Consider the following 25,065-nt stretch of genomic DNA (forward strand, 5'->3'; position numbering starts at 1 on the left):
GCTTTCACTATAAGTCGATAATAACTACCCATTAAGTAAGTGAGAAGGACACAATTTAGGTAACCAAACCAATTAAGGTATAAATATATGTATAACCCAAAAAAAAAACCGGATCTAAAATTGCCTCCAAATACTGAGATAACGAAGTAGCAAACAATAAACCGAAATCAAACCTCGCGTAAATTATTTCATTCCACGTAACTTCGTAACTTACGTACAATTTCGTTTCGAGGTTATCCCGAGCTTTACAGCGTAACTTCATTACTACCACACATACATATATGCGGTTAGACAGCTAGATGGCGACTTGCATGATTTTCTAGTCTATGGTCCATACGTGTAAAATATTATTCTACAATTAAAACAAATTATACCGGGTTCTTACCGCGTTAATCAGGGATATGAAACTCCCGATATTTCAACACTTGCAAGTACCATGAATCCCTAACCCTGATTTACGCGGTAAGAACTCGGATTTGTGTGTTTTAATTATGATAATAACCGCGTAAACCAAGTATATTATTCTTTGTCTAACAACCAAATTTGTTCAACATTCTTCATTAAAATATACATAAGTTCGACACCGCAGATTAAAAATTAATCGTGTTTTTACCGTGTGCTTCTTCTTCTTCTTATCGTGTGGGTTGTGAGGTGACGTACCAACCTCATCAACCCTGGTGCCAGGGTTACTATTGAGCCGCCAAAGGCCCCTGACATGACTCATGTAACGACTACTTACTTACATCAGTAAGTAGTAACCGGGACCAACGGCTTAACGTGCCTTCCGAAGCACGGATCATCTTACTTTCGGACAATCAGGTGATCAGCCTGTAATGTCCTAACCAAACTAGGGATCACAGTGATTTTTGTGATATGTCCCCACCGGGATTCGAACCCGGGGCCTCCGGATCGTGAGTCCAACGCTCAACCACTGGACCACAGAGGCCGTAAGAAGAAGAAGACCGTGTGCTATCTAACGAGTAAGAGCAAGCGAGATAAACAGTTCGCGCGCGCTCACTTACTCCTTAATGGCTTACGGCTATTTAGAATGTAAGATCCGGAGGGGGTCACGCATCTATCTCGGTACCAATATGAATTGTTCGGGACGAAGAATGTCTGTTCTATAAGTAGTATTATTCTTCATTGTATGGTCTTAGCGTAGAATAAGGAATAAATACTACGTAATTAAAACACATAATAACGGGTTCTTACCGCGTTGAAATGGGGATATGAGACTCCCGATATTACAACAATGTTGTTTTTGTTACTTAAAACAATGTATAAATACTACGTATAGAACGATAACTCTCCGCTCCCCACCAACGTCTGAGCTAGGTTTACCTTGATCCCTCTCGAACATAGACTTGACTCATGAAGGATGCGCGCGGACCGTTGTTTAAATTTTTAATCATTTTAGTTTATATGTTCATTGGTTAAATTTGGTACTGTCATTGGCAGCCTTCAGACGTCACACACACAGTTGCACGTGTTGAATGTAAAACGAGGCTGTTTGTATGAAGTGTCCGAGGTGTGGTCTTAGCTTACCCCGATACCGACCCCACCGGCGGCGTGGGGTCGATCAGCGCTTATCGATATTTTTCCTCTCAGACGACGCCCTGAGCCGGGGTTCGTGCCCGACTGGGCACCCTCAGGCCTGTTGTCTTAAACGTTGTACCGGGTGAGAGCCTTCAGCGCTCCCCATTTGTCCGGCCAAGTAGTTAATGCCATCTGCGGCAAATCTACAATAAGTCACGTCAAAAAAAGGTCTTAGCTTATATCTACCGCCATCCCTTTTTAGCTAACATACTGGTAGTATAATGCGTGAAACCATTAGTATGCGAACACGGTTCTTGATAAACACAATTTATACAGGGTACGTTTGAGCTGTTATCTAGTGGGTTTAACAGATTTCTGCCCAACATTTAGGTTTTATGGACTACACCGTACAAGCTCTCTTGTAATTAGGTCCTTGGTCTCTGGAATTAAGATTTCAAATGGTGATTAGAATTTAAATTGCTTATTTAGTCGGGCTATTTCGTTTAAATAAAGAATTATTTGAGTGATACTCTGCGAAGGTTTATTTTATATTCGTTTATGAGGTCATTGCAGAATGACTCGGAAAATTATGATGATTCTGAAGGCACGTTAAGCCAGGGCTACTAGCCAAAACACCCCCACCAACCTGCAGTGGAGCAGCGTGGTGGACTGTGCTCCACCTACCGGTTATAACCTATTTATGTTATCTATGTACTTATGTTTATAAAGTTAGTTTTCTTAAATTAGGTACTAAAATGTAAGTATCATCACCAATTTAAAAGCCACGCTCTTGGCGGTGTAGCATTCTCCATGCTACTTTTTAGGGAAAAATAAAACAAACAAATTCAAAAGTATCTTTATTCAGTAGGCGAACGTCTCATCCGCCTAAAACTACTGCAGCTTCTAACAACAGCATTTTCTGCCAGGAAACCTTAGGGTGAAAGACGTTTATGCATTGGAGCACGGGCTGGTGCAATAAACATTATAATGGTCTTTCCTCTATTCGTCTTCGTTCAGAAATCAACATTCAGCGTCTTACTTATCCCACATACGTATTAGTACAGTCATAAGCAATATTATGTACCCACTTTAGAACCCTGTCGCACTATCATATTTGACATTTCATTAAACTTACGGTTTTATTTGTCAAAAAAGTTAATGTGACATGGTTCCAAAGTGTATACATATTAGTACTCATGACCGTATTTGGGACCGTACAGGAATTAGCACCACTATTGTTAGGGTCCGTATGTTTATTTTATGATTATTACATTAAATAATTAATAACAGCCGGAATAAAGTCGTGAATTTGTGTCACGACTTTATTATTGGTATTTTGACACTGGCAGTTAATTTCTTTTGTTTTGACTTTTGATTTCTTCTTTTCGAAGAGGAACGTTTTTCCCGCCTTTTTAAAAAAGTCGGGGGCGGGAATTTTGGTCGGTTGCGGCATTCTGGAACGAATAGCTGGACAGTTAACATTGATTTACAAAATATAAGATTATTCAAGATAATTGCTGAATTTTTATTACATCGAGCACCTCCCCAACTGAGAGCAGTAGTATTATCACAATATGCAAGTAAAGTAAGCTGCACAGTACACAGAAGGACTCGTAATCGCGGTACGGATGTGGGACGCAGATAAGGGTGGCTTTGTTGGCGTAAATATAAATTGCGCCATAAATGTCAAATGGATACAATTGGACTCCGTGATTCTGTTCACCCCAGCTCTTTTAAGTTTTAAGCAGATGCGGAAATGAGGGTTGCTGCGCGATCAGCTCAGATGTGACAATCATGGCGATTTCTATTCAAAAATTAAACAAATACTATTGAACAGGACAACCAGTTCAAGTACAGATAGAAGAAGATAGGTTTTAAGAAATCTTTATTCTAAATAAGAATACAAATTCACTTACTTGACAACTTAAAAACTACGTATACGTACGAAATTATTTTGAGGGTATATGATAAATAAGGGCTACAACCATCATCATCATCATCAGCCCATTAACGTCCCCACTGCTGGGGCACGGGCCTTCCATATGGATGGATAGGGAGATCGGGCCTTAAACCATCACATCACAGTGCGGATTGGTGGTTATTAACGACTGCTAATGCAGCCGGGACCAACGGCTTAACGTGCCATCCGAAGCACGGAGGAGCTCGAGATGAAAACTTTTATTTTTTTATGGTCACCCATCCTATGACCGGCCTTTGCGAAAGTTGCTTAACTTCAACAATCGCAGACCGAGCGCGTTTACAGCTGCGCCACCGAGCTCCTGTACAATATACACATTATAATTTATTACAAGAGCTACAATATACCATAGCTTGCATCACCAGTGTATTCTGAGTTGAGACATTGCATTCGCAGCATATTAAAACACGCGGACACATTCCAATAGATGATGTGATTTTCCTCAAAAATATCTCGATTTCAATCAATTTCACTCCTGGTACAAATTGATACTACTAAAAGTAGTCTTCACTTTTACCTGGATTGAAACTAGTGTGTCTTTTGTGAGGGTTTGTTAACAAAAAATATAAGTTTAAAAAGTAAATATTTTTTGTAATGTTTAAGTTTTAGATTAAGCGAAAACAAATCTGTGTCTTTATATTAGATTCGGTTATGTACTTTGTACGGTCACGAGCATTAATATGTATACACTTTGGTACCATGTCACATTAACTTTTTTGACAAATTGAACTGTAAGTCTCACTAAATGTCAAATATGTTAGTGCGACCGTCCTAAAGTGGGTACATTATATTGCTCATGACTGTACCTGCTTACCTACTTTTAATCTTGTCTTTGCTATTTTGCATGCTGTGTTTACTTGTAATTAGTCTCTTTACTTAGCTTTATATACAGTTGATGTTACCCTAACAAAATACTGTGTAAGATGACTGTAAGAAAACCAATAAATAAAATAAATAAGGTTAAGTAAAGAACACGCTCTATAAAGTATGAAACAAGAAAATACATAGGTATATTTCTCTGAAATCTTTCTCTTATATGACACGACGTTCACCTTCTAAGATTTCGGGTAAATCGTTTAATTTAATGATGAAAGTATCAATATCTATAGATACTATAGTTATTTTCCCATACGTTGTGTACATAGCTGTTGGAAACATTAAAATATTAATTGACAATAGACCTAAGTAGTAAAATAAGTTTTTTTGTATGGCAATACTGCCCTACCGGAGCGTCACGAGACACGCATATTTTGTAACGAATTTATAAAAACTAAGACAAACCCAATAAATAGTGAAATAAACAAAGGAGTTTAAGTTTTCACCACCGCCAGCACCACGCCACGACAGGAGACACCTCCACTTACAGTGCGACATGGGCCGTACAATAGCAACAAAAACATTAGGTTTAATAACTTATATTTTTTGAGCAAAACAATACTATTCCACGCACGCCGATTTGCCCAACAATTCAATGGTATAATCCGATACGACATTTGCAGCTACGACTATTTATCGGATGAATTACAACCGTAATCCTCCGTGACGTCGTCCGGACAAAACGCCGACAGTGCGCGTGCGGTCGTAAATTTTGACAGTTGTCACATGCGTCGCGCCTTAACAAGATGGCGGCGATATTGACTTTGCTACCCCCGAATAGATTTAATAACTTTTTTTCAGCTCTGTTTATTATTATTTAGTTTTGTATTGTATGTCTGTCTGTTGAATTTGGATCGGACGATTTTGTAGGTTATTTGTATTTGCAGTAAGTACCTACATGTAAAGCAAAGGTTGGTGGTAGGGCTGGCCGAGGAAGACCTAGAAGGACGTACATTGACCAAGTTGGAGTTGTCCTTAGTAAAGGTTCAGTAAAACCGGCGTGGGTTATGAAACTATTGTTTAATGTGGAGGAAGTAAGAGAAGTATGTCAGGATCGAAGCAAATGCAATTCCATAGTCTCTGCTTACCCCGGTGGGAAATAGTCGTGAGGTTATGTATGTATGTATGTGTATTTGTATTTGCATTGTATTCATCGATCATACTACGAGATTTAATTCGTTTAGCATTACACCTTGGTTTTACTTTACTGACAAATATTGGTAGTAAGTAGGAATCTATCATTTTGGATTTAAGTAGGCTACATTGAAGCCTATCATTTTGGATTCAAGTAGGCTACATTGAAGCAATTCATCTAATTGCTATTTTACATCTTTTGACATTGCGCACTTAGGTACTGGTCATATGCGCGAATGTCAAATTTGATTATGATTTTTAAATGGATTGCTTCAAAATTACCTTCTCAAAGCCCCATTTCATCACACTCATCTTAAGAGACTTCAATGCCAAGTGCGAATACAGGTTTTTCTGGAGACTTTGTGCTCTAGTGAACAGAAAGCTCGGTTGTAAGTACTTAGTTCATCTTACGCTGGATGTATCTCTGACTACCGCATTGCGATCTAGTCGTAAGCTTATGTTATGTGTACTCTTGCCCATCTCAATAGGGACTGTGACGTTCGTTAGCCGAAAAACGCCAAATCATTCCTTATCCCACTCTCACACTGTTTTCGTTGCAAAAACGCGATGAAAGGACACTATCAAAGCACATCCCTAATCACTAATTTAAAAGCCACGCTCTTGTCGGTGTAGCATTCTCCATGCTACTTTTTTTAAGGGAAGAATAGGGCAGTGGTTTTCTTCTTGCCTTCCGCCCCGCAGTGCTCTGTTTAACGCGAGTGGGATGGCGCCCAGAGTAGTCTATTTCAAAGCCGTACTAGAACTCCTGTCCACCTCCGAATAGTACTGACAGTTACAGCTGCCCTCTGTCAGGTTCCAGGTTACAGTCCCTGTGACTTGCCCCTTCCGTCCTATGAAAGCATCAAACTGAAATAAAAATTTAGTACATAATCTGCTCTGAGGAAAGGGTGGCTGAACATTTTCTTCTAGCCCATTGCGCAGTCAATATTGTTATTTTTATTATGAATCCAAGAGAAAGTTACAATGAAATTGAAAGAAAGGGGAGAAATGCAACGGATTTTCTTTTAAAAAGAACTTGGGAGTAATCAAGGATGCGCAAAAGCAGATTGAGATGAAACGGCTTTCATAATGTTAACATTTTTATTTTTACTTCGATGAACAGAAAAATGATCTTTTATCGGAACGCTCAAATGTAGCAAAAATATAAAATAGGTACTGAAATCTAATGTAACACCAGTATAAAGATGTGTTGAGATCCTACTTATGTAATTATAGGTATTATAAGCTCACGACTACATCCGAATTGGGGTGATCAGAGGTACATCCGTCGCAAGATGAACTAAGTACCCACACCTCACCGAGCTTTCTCATAGATCAACTAGATAGGTGATGAACCGAATCGCCTTCTATAATGGTCGAGCCAACTGTTATAATGAAAACTGTACTTAAAGATAAATGAATAACTCATTGGTGCAAGTCCGTTACCAGGGTTCGAACTGGCGCTCCCCGATTGAGAAGCAAGCCGCTGAACTACAGGACCACAGTCACTAGTTATTATATAGGTAAACCTATAATGTAACTGATGTTATTAATAACGGTATCGTATTTCACGGGTATTACGTTCATGTACAATATAATTACCCGCGTATTGATTTTCACAATTCCGCTAGTCCTGCTATTTCTCATCGGCAACACGTATCGTATTTCAACCAATCAACGCTCGGCGATTAATCGTGATATTGGAGACGCGTTATTGGTTGAAATCCGACAAATGTTAGCGCGAGCGCGCTGTCGCGGGATTAGAGAAGTAATCTACAACGTAAGCAAGCTCAGCTTAGTTCCCCACTTATCCGGCCTTGCGAATAGAATTTCCCGGATATGTCGGATGTGTATCCGATTTCATTAGTGCAGTGAGAATAAATGAGGAAAGTTGGAGAAGGAACATGAAGTGGGCGCCACACATTATGCGGGCAATCGACGGCGGTGCCAGTGAGTTCAATTCGCAAATTAGAGATACCGTCCCGGGAATACACGCCCAGCCCCGAATACTAAATAGGGGAACTTTTCTATTTTCCCCGAATTTTCGCTAACGGTTATTTTGTGCAGAAATTCGATGTTGCGTTCCGTCGGAAATTCGCAACGACTGTCGTAATGGAATGTTTGAAAATTTTCAGGAATTTTTAATTAAAACTACACTTATAGTTCGTGGAATGTATTACGTAAAACAAAAGTATTCGGTTAACTTGTTTCATACAAATTTTTGTGTCTAGTCAAGTGTTGCTTTGACGTGCAGTTTGCTTACAAACTAAAATTCCACTCACGTGAACATTATCAAAAACCAAAGCCCTTTATACTCGAGCATATAAACGTAAAGTGTAGGATCAATAATTCATACGAGCACTCGAGCAATGTCGTAAAAATACTTGGAGTAGTGACGCGAAGTCCCAACTTTATGTTTGCATTCCAAAGTTCCGGAAAGATTCGCTAAAGTTCGGGGGAGTTCGGCAATTTTCGGGAATTGTCGAGGAGCTTCGGGGGTCCATGCGGGGCTGTGAATGGGTCGCAGGACTCGCAGGGCTGTCAGAGACGGCTCGTAAATTAGAGCCTCTACACAATCGGGCCGATCCAACCTCGCCGCAGAATTAACATAATAAAAAGGGCGCACATTCATATGGCGGCCGTAAATAAAGTTTTATAGTCATCGCTCTAATGCGTCGAAAAATGTCGCCGGGGGAACATAATGCTGCGAATACCTCCATATTCGCGCCCGGACACTTTCAATTGGAAGTACGTAAAGAACAGATGCGCGGACAAAATAATTTGCATTAGCAATTGTTGGCTTTTTAATTGTTAGTTGGATTCCTTTACAATTTTGTGACATTTATTGAGATGCTCATTCATTAAAATGAATTGATCTGAACGTCTATTTGGTTACCGGCACAAGCACATCTGATTTATATATATTTTAACTTTTACTTACGTATACACAAACATGTGAAAATTGTTGCTGCATTTTATAAAAAGTACGGTGTAGAAGAAACCCTGATATTAGAATAATTTCTGATAAAAATACTATAAACATCGGTAAATATTTCATTTTTTATTAAGACCTCTCTGAACCGGAGGAAACAAGATGCCAGAACCGAAGCAGAAGGAAATCTCTCTTTTTACTCTAGTGGGAAATAGCCTTAAGTTTAGCGTGTAAGTTTTATACCAAAATCTGTTCAGCGCCATCTAGCGGCTAGTAGCGGCACTACCGGGGTTATAAACGCGTGCATGACGCGAGCAAGCATCGTAACTCTGCAACTGGTGTAATTGCGAGCGCCAACAACTAATGGCCGACCGCCCGGTGCCTAATGGCCCGTACGGGTTTCATTACCGACCGCTTTCCCCAATGCCAAAATTTTAATCTGAAAAAGTACTCCGGGAAAATTCTGCGCCTCTACGAATCCTCCCTAAGTGCCCCGGTATTTTCGCTCATAATGGACCTTAAACAGCTTTTAGGGGGAGCGTTTAGTGCTTCATTCGAGCGGCGTTAACGATGTAGAAACGATAAGTTTTACGAATAAACATGATACGGGATCATTTGCTGATGTGATGCCAGGCAGGGTACGGCTAGCGTAAACTGCGCATTTCAAGTAAACGTTGGCAACCGAAAAGCGAACTCTTCCAAACATCTTTATTAAACGTCGATTAGTTTCATACTTGATATATTTCTTAAAATATTATTATTAATATTATTAAAATATTATAATTAATTATTAATCTTAAAAATTAACTTGATTTTGTTTACAAATCATGTGTGTAGGTATAAAAGTTTCTAAAGTCCTTCATTTAATGTAAAAGATCCGAATTATCTGCTCGACTGAATCTCTTTCAAATAAATGTTTTCTTTCGCGAGTGTTTTCTCTGTGACACGTGTAGAAAATATTGTTACGCTCAATGGAAGAGAGAAATAAGTAATATTGAACTATCTATAGAGCTGTTAGCCCCTTTCAAACTTTATATACCCAACACTGACGAGTCCCTAACCCAACTCCTTTCAAATCACTCTTTACGAGCAAGATTATATTTTGTCCTTTAAAGAGGATTATTTCGTGAATAATGAAGGAAAGTTTTATAATCAAAGGAACACTTTGTGTGCAGAGCACAAACAACCGTATTACACGACTTTAGCGAGATAAAACGTTCTTGCGGTATTTTTTTTTTGAGAATTTTTGAAGCGTACGCTATTTTGTAACTAGGCTTGTTATATGACCATGCAATACGTGTAGAACGGCAACTCTCCGCTCCCCACCACCGTCTGAGCTAGGTTTACCTCTCCCCCTCGAACATAGTTTAGACTTGAATCGTATGGTGTCAGACGTCACACACACAGATATGCGCGTGTACGAAACATCAATATGTGCTGTATAATTTGAATTCATATTTGGAACATAGATAAATTTATAATTTGAATTCATATTTGGAACATAGATAAATTTATAATTTGAATTCATATTTGGAACATAGATGTGTGCTCGATTAATGGCAATAGGCTTGCCCCTATTACATAGGATTTAAACGTAGCTGGCGATGTTTTGGTGTACTACACATCTCCGCGATTTGAATTTATGTATGTTGTGATGTTAAGTAATAGTATTACATTTCTTTGATCCAAACATACTTATACTAAAATTGAATGCATTTCCTCTCCGTTCCTTTCCCTGTTCCACAGAAGTGATTTCTCTGTCGCTTAGTGGTTCTGCAGCTTTACATTTCTCGTATATAATCTCCTTTCTGCAAAACTTGAAACGTATTTCCTTCTACGTGCGCCTTTTAGAATAACTTTTCAGTTTTTAAACTAACATTCTGAAAGCATTTCTTACGTAGGAAATTGGTATTCGGAAACGCAGGATTTTAAAGGTTTTTGAAATCAATATGGATTTATAGAAATCAGTAGAGATAAAGATAATTAGAGAACTTAAGTGTCAAGACGCATTAGAGACTCAACATTTTGAAAATAGAATACCTTTTTTAATTTTACGAGTATCTGAATATTCTGAACCATTTCCGTCAATCACTGGAATACTACTAAACTGACACTTTCATTGATCGATAGGCCATTCTGCGGGAAATATGCGCTATAAATCATCGCGCGATAAAATGGAAGCCTCAAATAAAATGTCAATATGGCTTTGGAAAAGAGCGGTATTGCTGTGGTAAATGCACATACACACACATGCGATCAATGTGATGTACGCATTTTTACTCGTATTTGAAACCTACGCATCCGGTACGGTCACGAGCATTAATATACACTTTGGTACCATGTCACATTAACTTTTTTTGAAAAATCGAACTGTAAGTCTCACTTAATGTCAAATATGTTAGTGCGACAGGGTCCATTACCAAAGTGGGTACATTATATTGCTCATGACTGTACGCGACAAGGAGAAGTGGGCAGGAACGTAAATAAATAACAAAATAAAATATCTTTATTTCAGACCTGAGCCGTGGTAGCCCAGTTGGTAGAACGCTTACCTCTCACTTTAAGGTCGCAGGTTGGAATACAGCACAGGCCTAAACCAATGATTTTCGATTTGTTTTTGATTTGACAGGTCCGGTTTTTTACAGAAGCGAAAACCAGCCCAATACATGTTAAATCACATATTTTCGAAATGCATTTGTCTATGGGTATATGGGTTTCCGCAAGATGCTTTCCCTTATTAATATTAATCGTTTATGACCCAAACATGAATTCGGATACAACCGGTTTAGGTTCGTGCTGGGGTTCGAAATTCGAAACTATGACCTCACAGTGAGAGTCAAGGGTTCTTCCAACTACTGTTCCAATCTTCCTCTTCTTCTTTTTAACCTCCCGCTTACCTAACCTAAAGATTTGACAGATCTGGTTTCATACAGAAGCGACTGCCTGTCTGACCTTCCAACTTGCGAAGGGGAAATCAGCCCAATACGTACCTAACTTACAGTACTATCGAAGACGCGAAAATCTTTCTGTTTCGAACTCTTGTCAGTTTGTTTCATACGGGTTTGATGGCTCGTTAAAACATCTTTCGGTCGAAAAGGGCCTATTGTCCGATGGTCCAATACGACAATTTTATGACATTTTAATCCCCGCACATAGGGGCTAGGAGTAAGGCGCTTTCCTCACGGCGCGTGTGGACATCGCATCGATGTGCGATTTTATCGTAAAGTTAATAAGTCAGTAAGTATTAGACCACATGTAACGTTCGACTTTTTGACGATGATGGTTACATACCCACTCCTCGCTAGCTATGTCTAAGCCCCATGTAATAGAGGACGAGCATATTGTCATTAACCGGGCACAGATCCTGGAAACCACATGATTTTAGAATATTCAAACTCAGTCGAATTCAGTGGCTAAGAAAACGAAGCGGAATTCGAATCAATAACACTACGATGCATGTCACACGTTTTCTGAATCACGGATTTTCTCCTACGGGGTCCGCGCACCTAACCTGAAGATTTGACAGACCTTTTGGGAACCGACAGACAATTTGAGAACATTTCCGGGAACTAGCCTTTAGACAGATAGGATCAGAGTACAAGTAAGAACAGTTTGAAAATAAAAGCAGCCAGTGTCATTAATACTAAAGAGTTTTTACAACAGGAACATTTCCACTTTGGAAACATTCCCGCACTTCGCTGCTGTTGGTCATCTTCGTCATTCTTCATCATTCGATAGACACTAGTATCGATATCGCATACGCACCGTGAGGAAGATCACTAGCTTTTATGACCGCCCAATAACGTTTGATTAAACAGACCTTTTGTCTGTTACGGTTTTAAATGGCCCTTTGCTGGCCTTTTTATTTTAGATATATGAATTCTGAATAATATTTGTTCATACCGTACGTAAAGAACATTTTTGTGGCGTTGATAAAACGCGTGTTGTGCCGGATAACATTGGGCAATCGATATGAATTACATAAGTGTGTTTGTTATAATAATGGATATCATATCATTACATTGTATTTTAGAATAATTATGTACCCGAGTAATGACGCCATCTATGTTGTTTTTGGTGAACGTAGCCTGGAAAGTTTAAACGAACAAGAACTTTATGAAATATTTTAAAAATAACCCCTAAAAATTGAACCAGAGTTACATAATCTGCACCTTAATGAGTAGGGGCATTATGTAAACGAGTGCACGGTACATCGACTCCAATTAGAGCGACAGACGGCGGATGGAGCGAATGACATGCCATGAAGTTGGCTTTAAATCAAATGTAAAAAAGTGCTTCCGCCTCACTTCCATTCATTCGGAAGATTATTCATTGCTTTAGAAATTTGATTTCAGAACACGGTTTAGTGTGAGGGGTCTTTTGTAGAGAATCTAGTAAAGGCATTATTAGTGTATACACACATATCACATACATATTCATATTAATGTTCCGGTCAGATTGTACAATCTGCCGTATTAAATTACGGCTAGCCGTTTTGTAATGCGGCGGGTCAACAATTAGCCAGATTGTAATTGCAAGACTTTCTATAATATGGCGGTACACGTCGCATTGTACCGAATGAAATATCGACTTTTATTTATAATATTAAGCGAAATATATGACGAAGATACTGAATTCTATGATTTGGATGAGGAATGTATGATTAGCCGACCCCACTTAGAGTTAACCAAATTCCATTTATAGTCACTTATTCGTTTAAAATGTACATTTAGTTACAAAAAAGCTTTACAAAGCTGTGGCTTTCCGGGGTGTGCCCCGGACACTTCATACAAAAAACCTCATATTACACAGACACTACACATTGACGTTATACTACACGTGTACGGTCACGAGTACTAATATGTATACACTTTAAAACCATGTCATATTAACTTTTCGACAAATAAAACCGTAAGTCTCATTAAATGTCATATATGATAGTGCGACAGGGTTCTAAAGTGGGTACATGATATTGCTGATGACTGTATCTGAGTGTGTGACGTCTAACGCCCATACGATTGAAGACTAAAGTTAGATCGAAGGTGGGTGAGGTAAACCTAGCTCAGTCGCTGGTAGGCAGCGGAGAGTTGCCGTTCTATACCTAGTATCATTCCTTATTCTATGACAGAGTAGTTCTAACTTTTACATTCTATGGCGACCATTGATTTGTCAAAGCATCTCCTTCATATAATAATAGTTAAATTCTAATTGGTAGAAATGAATAGGGTCAATGAACTCAGAGGTCTCTCATGTTGAAAACTTGATTAAAAAATAGACGTTCATTATATAACACCGGCGGGCTATTAGATTGTAAGGTCGACGACCGATCTCATCAACCTCGGTAGCAGGGATACTATTGACGGCCTCTATGGTCCAGTGGTTGAGCAATGTGCTCACGATCGGAGGTCCCGGGTTCGATTCCCGGTGGGGACAAATCACTAAAATCACTTTGTGATCCCTATATAGTTTGGACATTACAGGCTGATCATCTGATTGTCCAAAAAGTAAGATGATCCGTGCTTCGGAAGGCACGTTAAGCCGTTGGTCCCGGTTACTACTTACTTACTGATGTACTTAAGTACGTAGTCGTTACATGAGTCATGTCAGGGGCCTATGGCAGCTTAATAATAACCCTGACACCAGGGTTGATGAGGTTGGTATTCCACCCACACGATAAGAAGATAAAAGTACCTACAAAATATATTGTAAACTGTTATATTTTTACGTCAGAAACGACTACATACCTACCTAGTATTTTATTTTTTAATTTTCCATTAAAACCGACATTCGAGCGTACACATTCCGTGTAGCAAGCAAACTAATTCAATTCTTACTGGACTGAAAATATGACCTAGTTTACTATGCAGGCTATAATTACATTGCTTCCGTGCCGGCCACCATTCGGTGTCAACTCTAATCTGCCATTAAATGGCTCTAATCTAAACCACGAGGCAACATTGTAACCGTTTTATAGGCTGTCAAAGTAATCACATGTTTCGTATTCTTAGGCTTAAAGTAACGGCCTCCGTGGCCCAGTGGTGGGCCGTAGGGCTGATGCACCCCGGTAAGTGTTGGTGGTACTTTTACGAACTTACGCCTGAAATACTTATAGGGTAGATTGAGCTCAAAACACAATTAATGTAAGTAAAAATGGTCGAAATCACTTTGTGAGACTGTCCTTTGTTTAGTAAGGACTTTTCAGGCTTGAATCACCTGATTATTCGAAAAAGTAAGATGATTCAGTGCTTCGGAAGGCACGTTAAGCCGTTGGTCCCGGCTATTAGCCGTAAAAACACCTCCACCAACCCACAGTGGAGCAGCGTGGTGGAGTATGCTCCATACCCCCTCCGGTTGATTGAGGGGAGGCCTGTGCCCAACAGTGGGACGTATATAGGCAGTTTATGATGTCGATGAAACTTAAGGGTGTCATTGACCTTTTCTCAAATCAAACCAGTAGTCAATCAAAGCGGAAAGTAATTGAGGCTCGCCCCTTCGAGTTAGCTGGTACGTGCATCGTACGAATGAGGCGATAAACGGCAAAACTTGGCAAATCCCGTACAAATTATGTTCCCCAAATCGTGGCTGGCTTTGAAAATGACGTATCTGCAATTTTTTTCCTAAAATATTTTGTGTCTTTTTGACAATAACAAAAGGTGCAAATCAGATTCGCTAAAAATTTGACATACGTCAGTGACATCGGCGACGAATTACTTCTGACGTCAAAACTTCCACCGAAGGGATATCCGGATCCTTTTCCGCTGTAGATTTACGGTGGGTATTCTATATATCCACGCGTAGAGGCTACAGGTCTAGTGGTTAGAGCGTTAGGATCAAGTTGGAGGACCGGGTTCGGTACCCGTTAGGGACATTATCAAAATCACTTTCTGAGACTGTCCTTTATTTGGTAAGGACAAAATCACCTGATGCCCAAATCTTTATGAGCGTACGTTGAAAAGGAAATAACGCTAGAAAATAGAAATTGGCTGTTGCTATATGAAGAGTAACTGCAGTTTCCTGTATATCCCATCGTCCACTTCCCCTGCTAGATTGAGGTCAAATGCTAATAGGACTCATCATCTCCCTAGCGTTATTCCGTTTTCACGGGGTCCGCTTACCTAAACTGAAAATTTGACAGGTCCGGTTTTTTACAAATGCGGGTGCCTATCTGACCTCAAAAGTAACCAGCCCAGTACAGGAAGCATTTCACGGGAATGTGGGATCCCTCAAGAAGTTTTCCTTCACCTTGATAATATTTTTTATTTAAATATGAATTCGAAAACAAACTCGAAAATCATTGGTTTAGATTCGTGCTGGGATTCAAACCTAACCTCACAGTGCGAGTGCTATTTCGAACTAGGCTACCATAATTATACTCCGTAAAAAGTTGTAGATGATTTGCGAATTGGATCGTGTATCTTTTATCTTGAACCTACTAGGTTCAAGATAAAATATATAATATGAAATTGTGATTAAGTACTAAATAAAGACAGATCTAAAACTAACGAAAAACATTGTCTTTTTTCTATTTAATTAATTTATGTAGTTTAATGTAGAAAAACGTAATAATAAGTTCGACATTTTGTCACGTTTTTCTATGACGTCACAGTGTGCTTTTTCATACAAATTCCATAGTAATTTCGTTTAGTAAAAAGTAACTGATTTAACTAGTTGGAAACTAACCTATTTAAGGCTCCTTTCACCCCGACAGATAGTCGCGATTTTCTTTTATTGTGAGGGTTAAGAGCATTACCAACCTCAGCAACTCTGGTGTCAGGGTTATTACTGAGCCGCCAAAGGGTCCTGACCTGGCTCATGTAACGATCACGTTTACATCAGTAAGTAGTAACCGGGACCAACGGCTGATTTAAGTTATTAATATTCGCAACGTAATTTTCCATGGTATTTATTGCGTAATAAATAAAAGATCTTCGTTCAGACAATAGCGTTAACAGCCTACAGAGGCAGGGGAAATGGCTGCTAACCAATTTCAATGGAATTTACACCAATAGATAATTCATCTCTGACAGCCTACCCGTATATCATTGGAGAATTAAACCCATTTCCGATTGAGGTCACTGCTGTATACCTACTTATAAAATGTCCGATTACCCGCTGACGAGACCCGTGGAAGCCCAGTTGGTAGAACGCTTGATTCTTACATTGAGGTAGATAGATAGATAATACGTCGCAGGTTCGAACCCAGCATAGGCCTATAAACCAATGATTTTCGAATTTATTTTCGAATTCAAGTTTGGATCATAAATGATTATCACGTGCTCAGCGGTGAAGGAAAACATTGTGAGGAAACCCACATTCCCAATCTGCATTTCCGAGGTATGTGACCTAACCCATAATGGGCTAGTTTTCCCTTCGCGGGTCGGAAGGTCAGACGCAGTCGCTTCTGTAAAAACCGGACCTGTCTAATCTTCAGGTTAGGTAAGCGGATCCCGTGTAAAATGGGATAACGTGAAGGAGATGATCATAATGTCCGATTACTGATTACCTATGTACATCAGTCAGCATACAGAGGGCGGTTCACGCAGCATATAGCCATACCGAGTGGAAATCCATAACCTGTGGTCGCGATCCTCAACAGTGAGGGAACGACGAAAAGAAGAAGAAGTACATCGGAATCCGTGATGGACCTGTACGGAGAACGCGTGAGTTACATCGTAGTATCAAGGATTCGAACCCCGGCCCGGGCCAAACCCGCCGTACCTTATGCATAACAGTCAATGAGGTATTTCCGCTCTCTCATAGTTGCCTGTCATTACAACTTCTATGAACTACTTATTAATTGTATTGTTGGAAGCAGAAAAAAGTTCCTAACATAATTATCTATTTATCATCCTCCCTATTCTTTCCTCTAATAACTTAATTATCGTCCTTCGTTTAAACTACGTTCACACCTGTTTAGCCGTTTAATTATATCAAAACTTTTCGCACCCACATTTGTACTTTGGACCGTAATTATTCTAATTGTTCACTTTATAAAATGTCAAGGAAACGATTCGTTGTACAAATTGGAATAGAAACTGTAACGTGACATTAGATGACTTACAATTTCGTGAATCGCGTCGACAATTAACATAAAATGTTGTAAGCCTTTTTTTTTGACGTGACTTATTGTAGAGTTGCCGCAGGTGGCATTAACTACTTGGCCGGACAACTGGGGAGCGCTGAACTCTCACCCGGTACAACGTTTAAGACAGGCCTGAAGGTGCCCAGTTGGGCGCGAACCTCGGCTCAGGGCGTCGTCTGAGAGGAAATATATTTGAAAGAATTAATCGACCCTAGCGGGTCGATAGCGATAAGCGCTGATTGAGGGAATGTAAGCTTTTTATATTTCATATCTACAAACATAACATAAGCTCACTACTATGTCCCAATTGGAGTAGTCGGAGGTACATACATCGCAAGATGAACTGAGTACCCACGCCTCACCGACCTTTCTGTTAGACCAAAGTTTATCTTGTGATGGATGTAAAATCAAAGAGCAAAAGTGCAGTCACTGAGTCCAGCGAATTATTTGTAAACAGTGGTGAAATTATGAACTATTTGTTGTCACAATTATAAAATTTATGTTTTTGTACGTGTTTTTGGTCTATTACAGAAACGACATGTAACCAGTAGGTCTTAAGTGCAGTTAATTTATTACTTTGCGAGAAACTGATTTGACTTTTGCACCATATCGTACCTCTGATTACCTCAATTGCGATATCCCAATTAAAATAAATAAATAAAGAGAGCTTATGTAACATTTATGTTTTTTCGCTTTTTTGAGTTCGAATTCATGTTTGGATAGGTAATTGAATTCACGTGTTTTCCAGGATTTGTGCCCGGTTAATAGCAATAGGTTCGCCCGCTATTACATGGGACTTAAACATACTGCCGAGGAGTGGGTGTATTGTATATCCTTGGCCGAGATTTCCAGACAGTTAAACAATTCAAATTCAAAAATATCTTTATTCAGTAGGTAACATAGTTACACTTTGAATCGTCAATTTTTACATAATCATCCGCCTAAAACTACTGCAGCTTCTCACATCCTGTATAGCCGGGGAAAGGAAGCTGCAAGAAAAACAATGAGTTTTCCATTTTAAAAGGACATTTGGACTTACGCCTTTAACCATAGACCCGTATACCTTCGGGGATAGGAGCGTGATGTTAAGTGCAAAAACTACAAACTCCCGACTTTACACTCTCATGACCTCTCCGCCTGCTAAATCTACGGTGGAAGTGGCCACAGCAATTTCCTGCCAACATTCGTGTTGCAGCCTATAATCGACCTATTATTAGCCTGAATAAAACATGCACTTAAAGGGCGCGCCTGTTTATTAAGCCTGGCAACACAGATAGACAACGCAGTCTGCCCACTACTACATTAGTCGCTCAGTTTGTTTTATTGAGCGATTTGTCTTTTACCTTTTTGTGTGGCTTTGCTTTTTGTAGGAAGGCTAATTGGATTTAAATAGGGTTCGTTTTAGTGTTCTTTTTATTCTGAATAAAATTAGGGTCGCGTGCAGCTAACGTTTTATCTACTTACTTATCCAGTGGATACGATACGGTACCATACCTCCAACTACTATAATACAAAAAGGAAGAACAAATATACATCTACTTTGGTTGGCATCTAATTGTTTTGTAAAAAAAAATAAGTAAGTGATGTTATATTGAATTGTCTTTGTGTGTGGCGTCCTTTTATAATAATCAATTTCTATTCTATTCTATTCTAAAAGCCTAGGTGTACAAAGACAGATAAATACTATTTTTCTTCTGTTGTGTGGGTGGTATCCGATGTCAACGGTCAAAAGTCAAAGGGCCCTGACATGACACACGTAACGACTACGTACTTATATCAGTGTAGGACCAACGGCTTAGCGTGCCTTCTGAAGCTTGGATCATCTTACTTTCGGACAATCAGGTGATCAGCATGTAATGTCCTAACCAAAGTAGCACATAGTGATATCACAAAGTTCCATACTTTTGCGACGGAAAATTCCACTTGATATCAATTCAGGATCATGATATCTGAATCATTCCTCAAAGTCTTCGTTATACGATGTCACTAACACCCTGTATAATCTAGTAGGTATGTGTGAAGTGGCTGAATCTTTAAAAGTGACTGTTAAGCTGACTTACAATAATGTCTGAGTGGTTGCGTCCTTTAGACATGAAGGACTATATATTGAAAGTTTTGATTAAATTACTCGAATGTTTACTTGAAAACGAAGCATATTTGTGGTTTACTTAGGGCGCGTGTTGGGCCACAGCCGGAAGCGAAGCGGAGGCGGTAGCGACCACGAAGCAAACGGCACGGTTGCTATGGTGACGCGCGATTTAAAGTGCACGATGCAAGAGCTCGGTGGCGCAGCGGTAAACACGCTCGGTCTGCGATTGTTGAAGTAAAGCAACTTTCGCAAAGGCCGGTCATTGGATGGGTGACCACAAAAAAAAGTTTTCATCTCGAGCTCCTCCGTGCTTCGGAAGGCACGTTAAGCCGTTGGTCCCGGCTGCATTAGCAGTCGTTAATAACCATCAATCCGCACTGGGCCCGCGTGGTGGTTTAAGGCCCGATCTCCCTATCCATCCATAGGGAAGGCCCGTGCCCCAGCAGTGGGGACGTTAATGGGCTGATGATGATGATGATGTCACTGTGGTTCACCGGCTTGCTTCTCAAATGTGGAGCGCTGGTTCGAACCCCGGTGCCGGACGTGCACCATTATAGACGGCGATACTGCTCACCACGCATCACGTTGGTCTAACAGAAAGGATTGTTGTATAGGATTGTTTACAAAAAATAGCGATTGGCACATTGTTAATACCCGGAATAAAAACAAACTTGCTTTACAAGTCAGTCGATTACATAAGATCACTAAATATTTTATGGGGGCAATGTATACGTTTTTACAATAAGATTCCCATTGACATTCAGAATCTTCAACTGTTTTAAGACAGTAGTTAAACTTTGTTAAGGTTTGTGATTATTTAGAAGATATGAATGCATGGGATTAACTGTCTGAGAACTTATGTTAGGCAGCTAAGTTACTCAATTGTATAACAATATTTTATGTTTATTTTTATTTAAAAGAACGTCTAGGACCCGCGTGTGCCGCGTTTTTCTTGCAGCTTCACTTCCCCGGCTATACAGGTTCTGAGAAGCTGCAGTAGTTTTAGGCGGACGAGACGAAAGTGTAACTATGTTACCTACTGAAAAAAGATATTTTTGAATTATGAATTTGAAAGCTCGGTGAGATGTGGGTAGGTACTTAGTTCATCTTGTGATGGATGTACCACTGACTGCCCCAATTGGGATATACTTAATAGTGTCCGCCCTAGTAGTTAATGCCATTTGCGGCTAATTTACAATAAGTCATCATCATCATCATAAATTTAAGAGCCTCGCTCTTGTCGGTGTAGCATTTTCCATTCCACTCTATCAAAGGCCAATTCGTTGACTTCCCTATAAGACACGACGTTAACCTTTTCTTTAATCTGTTCCATGTATGATCAAAAGCACAATTCGACACGTCAAAAAAAAAAACAAGCGGGTATAAAGCGACGATAACCTGCATTTGATCTACTTAGTCGCGTTTTTATTTATTTATTTATTTATAGGAAAACCAACAGCTACATCAAATAGTATAAACATAAATATAAATCACAAAAGAGCCAATTATAGGTTTCCACAGATAGACTTCGGTATATGTTGGTCATACAGCAACAATAGATAGTAAAATAAACTAGGTGCCTATACAAACATAACAAACACATTTCACGAAAAAATCAACTAGTCCCCCACAATGCCCGGGATAGAAATCTGCAAGCAGAAAAATGCCTGCGATCACGTAATTACAACGCATGATACTCCTAACCAACTAATATCTTTTTGCCAATTTCCGCTTTACTGATGGTATACTACAGTTGATGATATCAATATCAAGATCTTTTATTATGTTATTAAGGTTTCTGCCTGCTCGCCATAGAAAATTTATCGCTGTCACTGCCGCTATCGCCCCGCTGCTCGCTGCCTACAAAAGTTCACGGCCTTAGAGTTGAAACTCCATCAATAGACTAACTGAAGGGTTGTGCAACCCCCATAATGGAATATTATTGTTATCTTAAACCAAGTTGAGTCAATCTTAATCAAATTTGGAGCGATCAAAACGACCGCAACGTTAGATAATGTCTTATCTATAGTAAATTTAGTTCGCGCAGTTGACGGTGTTTCGTTTCGATTGTGGTGTGGTGTGAGTGTTAGCGGTGATAAGAGCTGAAGCGATTTTTATCATGTTGACGGTCCCCATTCAAAATGTTTTGACTTCCTTGGAAGTCCCGCATATTACTTCAACCTTTGCTAAGTTACCCGGGATCCAAGTGGAGCACCCGCCTTTAATACGTACCTGGTCGTTTCTTAGTGACCCATATATGGGTCACGGACGTAGCTAGTCCGTCATGACCCGTATATGGGTCACTGTACTGCCAACGTGTTAAAAGACCATGCGTGTGTTGCGCCCGGTTTCACCGTCTGCAACGGATATTAATTTCAGTTTAGGAAACTTGAGTCATTCGGGCATCAGATAACCTATCCAAGGCACAAATGTTCTTACTTCGCAATAACCCGACCGCATTAAATAAACACTATCGCCTTACTAAGTATATTGCACAACAACGACCCGGGATACCTAGATATTTAGGAGTCGACGTTGCCGGATACGGTTTGGATGACATGATGATGATGATTAACCCCTTAAACGCCGGAACGCGGATCTCGACCAGACACAATGTAAAATCTATTGTGTCTGGTATCTCGGCATATGAGAGGTTAACACCTTTGCCTTGATATTGTGGTCAGAAGCTAATATATTGTCAATAAAAGAAGTTGAAAGACGCATTCACTGGTTCCATACAACGCCACTAGCTCGGCCGCGGTCCTGTGGCTTCCCCGGTCGAAATTAAACCGACCAGTATTGGAGTATCGTAAGTAATACCCCGGGCTTCGCGTTTTGCGGATGTAATGCCCACTGCCTACCGTATAGGTACTATAGGTACGTGTTTTAGAGTTCCATGCTTCAAAAGAATAAGTAGAATCCTTGGAAATCGTCGGGATAATCTGGGAAAGTATCTCACGCATTTTTTAAAATCTTTTCCGTTTTCTAGTTCCAAAGAATATAATGATTACTTATATACCATTGACGTACAAGAAATGTTTATGTTTAATGCTTATACAAAGTATTGCTCGCCTTGGAATCCAATAAACAGTAAAAACTACACTTTATAGACGTTCGCGCTTAGTAATTGGAAAAACATGACTAACCAAAAACATTTTCTCACTTTTTTCATAGCCATAACTTCACTGCATTTTCAATTGCCCATGTTTATGCGAACCGGGTGTAAGTACGAAATAAAAACAATTTTACTATTCCTGACCACAATCTAATCAGAAATCAGAACCATTTATTCAACGTAATTATCATGGATAAACTTGTTGAAGATCAATGTAACATTTTTGAATTTACGTCATTTCGCAAGGTGTTATGGCTTAGGAGAAGAAATGACAAGAAACTGCAACAGCAACACATCTTTTAAATCAATGAGGGTATACATTACAAGTTATTTAATAACTAGAGGAACACATTCTAATTGTCCCTAATTAATCTTTAACCTTTCTCCAGTGCCTGCTATTAGCAGCCATTCACAGAAGTCCTGACTAACCATAGTACAAGTGTTCTAACGTATAATTTTCTGTTTCAGGTAAAAAGCAACGTATAATTAGCATATCAACAGCATCTAGGTAAGAATTACAGACTATTTCTTGTAGTTATTACTGGGAAGGTTGCCATTTAGGAAAATTTAGAGAGGGGTTTTCTGGTAATTGTTTTACTAGTAACATTACTGGCGTGGGCGTACCTAAGTTTCAGTCTGGATAAGTCACGGGCAAATTATGTCTTGGATAAACAAAAATGCGGGTAAAAAGCACTCATCTAAATGTATAGAATTTGTGCCCGATCAATGGATGTAAGCTCACCCCTTAATATTATGAGTACTGGCAGACTTAAACATGGCTGTTGAAGAGTGGGTCCATACACTCTTTAAAATTAAAATATTTTCCTTAAAAATCTGATATAGCATGAATTAAAATATAATGTGAATTCGGATACTGTATTAGTAAAGCGAGATAAAAATGTAGTTGAAGTCTTTCAGAAATTCTTTACGAACATCCCTGTGAAAACCACAGAATCTCACAGGTGCTCTTCTGTTCAAGCTGATATATTGTTGAAAAGTCTAATCCAATCTAGCCTACAAGATCCCACTGCTGGGCAAAAGCCTCCCCTTTCTCTTTCCATTCCTCTTTCTTCCTCCATCATAATCATCATCATATGTTTCATTTTTCTTTCTCTTTCTTTTTCCATTTCTCTATCTGTTTTTCTTTTTCTTTCTTCCTCTTTCTTTTCTTGTTGAAAAGTAACATGAATATATATTTAGCTGTTGTTTATTCCTAAACGAATAGAAAATGAAGTTAAGTCTCTGTCGCCTGAAATAACAGTAAATCCATCAAACATTTTGAAACTTAAATAGAAAAGGTAACCACAGAAACTTTTTAAAGGCCTTCTTAAGTGCTATCAATAAATAGTCCAAGAGACAGGTACAACAATAAGAGGAGCCAGTCTGATAAAAGCGAACGACTACAATGTTATTCTGTGGTTGTTGGCGAATTGGAGTTCTTGTACTATTTTTACTTACTCTGGGCATCGAAAAGCCATACATTTATATATAGATAAAGTTTTGTTTTGGGGAGCTCGGTGGCGCAGCGGTTAACGCGCTCGGTCTGCGATTGTTGAAGTAAAGCAACTTTCGCAAAGGCCGGTCATAGGATGGGTTACCACAAAAAAAAAAAGTTTTCATCTCGAGCTCCGCCGTGCTTCGGAAGGCACGTTAAGCTGTTGGTCCCGGCTGCATTAGCAGTCGTTAATAACCATCAATCCGCACTGGGCCCGCGTGATGGTTTAAGGCCCGATCTCCCTATCCATCCATAGAGAAGGCCCGTGCCCCAGCAGTGGGGACGTTAATGGGCTGATGATGATAGATAAAGTTTACTACTTAGAAGACAACGACCTCCGTGGTTTTGTGGTTGAGCGTTGGGCTCACGATCCGGAGGTCCCTGGTTCGAATCTCGGTGGGGACATACAACAATAAATACTTTGTGATCCCTAGTTTGGTTAGGACATTACTGGCTGATCACCTAATTATCCGAAAATAAGGTGGTCCGTGCTTCGGAAGGCACGTTAAGCCGTTGGTCCCGGTTACTTACCGATGTAAGTATGTAGTTGTTAAATGAGCCATGAGGAGCCTTTGGCGGCTCAATAATAACCCTGACGCCAGGGTTGATGAGGTTGGTAATCCTTCTACAACCTACAACCCACACTATAAAAGAGTTAGAAAATAGAAATTCTTGAGAATAACCGTCTGTGAATAAATTTTAGGCTAGCTTAATTACATAGTAAGTTTTTAGAATGTCTAGGGCATTTTACCGAGGATTTTTATTGCAGGTTTAAAAGCTGTAGTAGTTATAGGCGGATGAGAAGTTGGACAAAAAATATATTTATGT

The 25,065-nt window shown here is 39.5% G+C and overlaps 1 protein-coding gene across 3 annotated transcripts in view; it reads left to right on the forward strand.

Annotated features, from left to right (window-relative positions):
* Window positions 1-25,065, forward strand: part of LOC126371526 (max dimerization protein 4-like) — a 405,754-nt gene that overhangs the window by 230,552 nt on the left and 150,137 nt on the right. Inside the window, exon 2 of one of the 3 annotated variants that reach the window (XM_050016849.1) lies at window positions 23,211-23,250. The exons of the other annotated variants lie outside the window; for them this stretch is intronic. Within the exon in view, the coding sequence (XP_049872806.1) occupies window positions 23,211-23,250 (40 nt within the window). The remainder of the gene's footprint in view (window positions 1-23,210; window positions 23,251-25,065) is intronic. 3 annotated transcript variants of the gene reach the window in all.

The sequence above is a fragment of the Pectinophora gossypiella genome, chromosome 12 (genome assembly GCF_024362695.1).
Source record: "Pectinophora gossypiella chromosome 12, ilPecGoss1.1, whole genome shotgun sequence".
Lineage (NCBI taxonomy): Eukaryota > Metazoa > Arthropoda > Insecta > Lepidoptera > Gelechiidae > Pectinophora > Pectinophora gossypiella.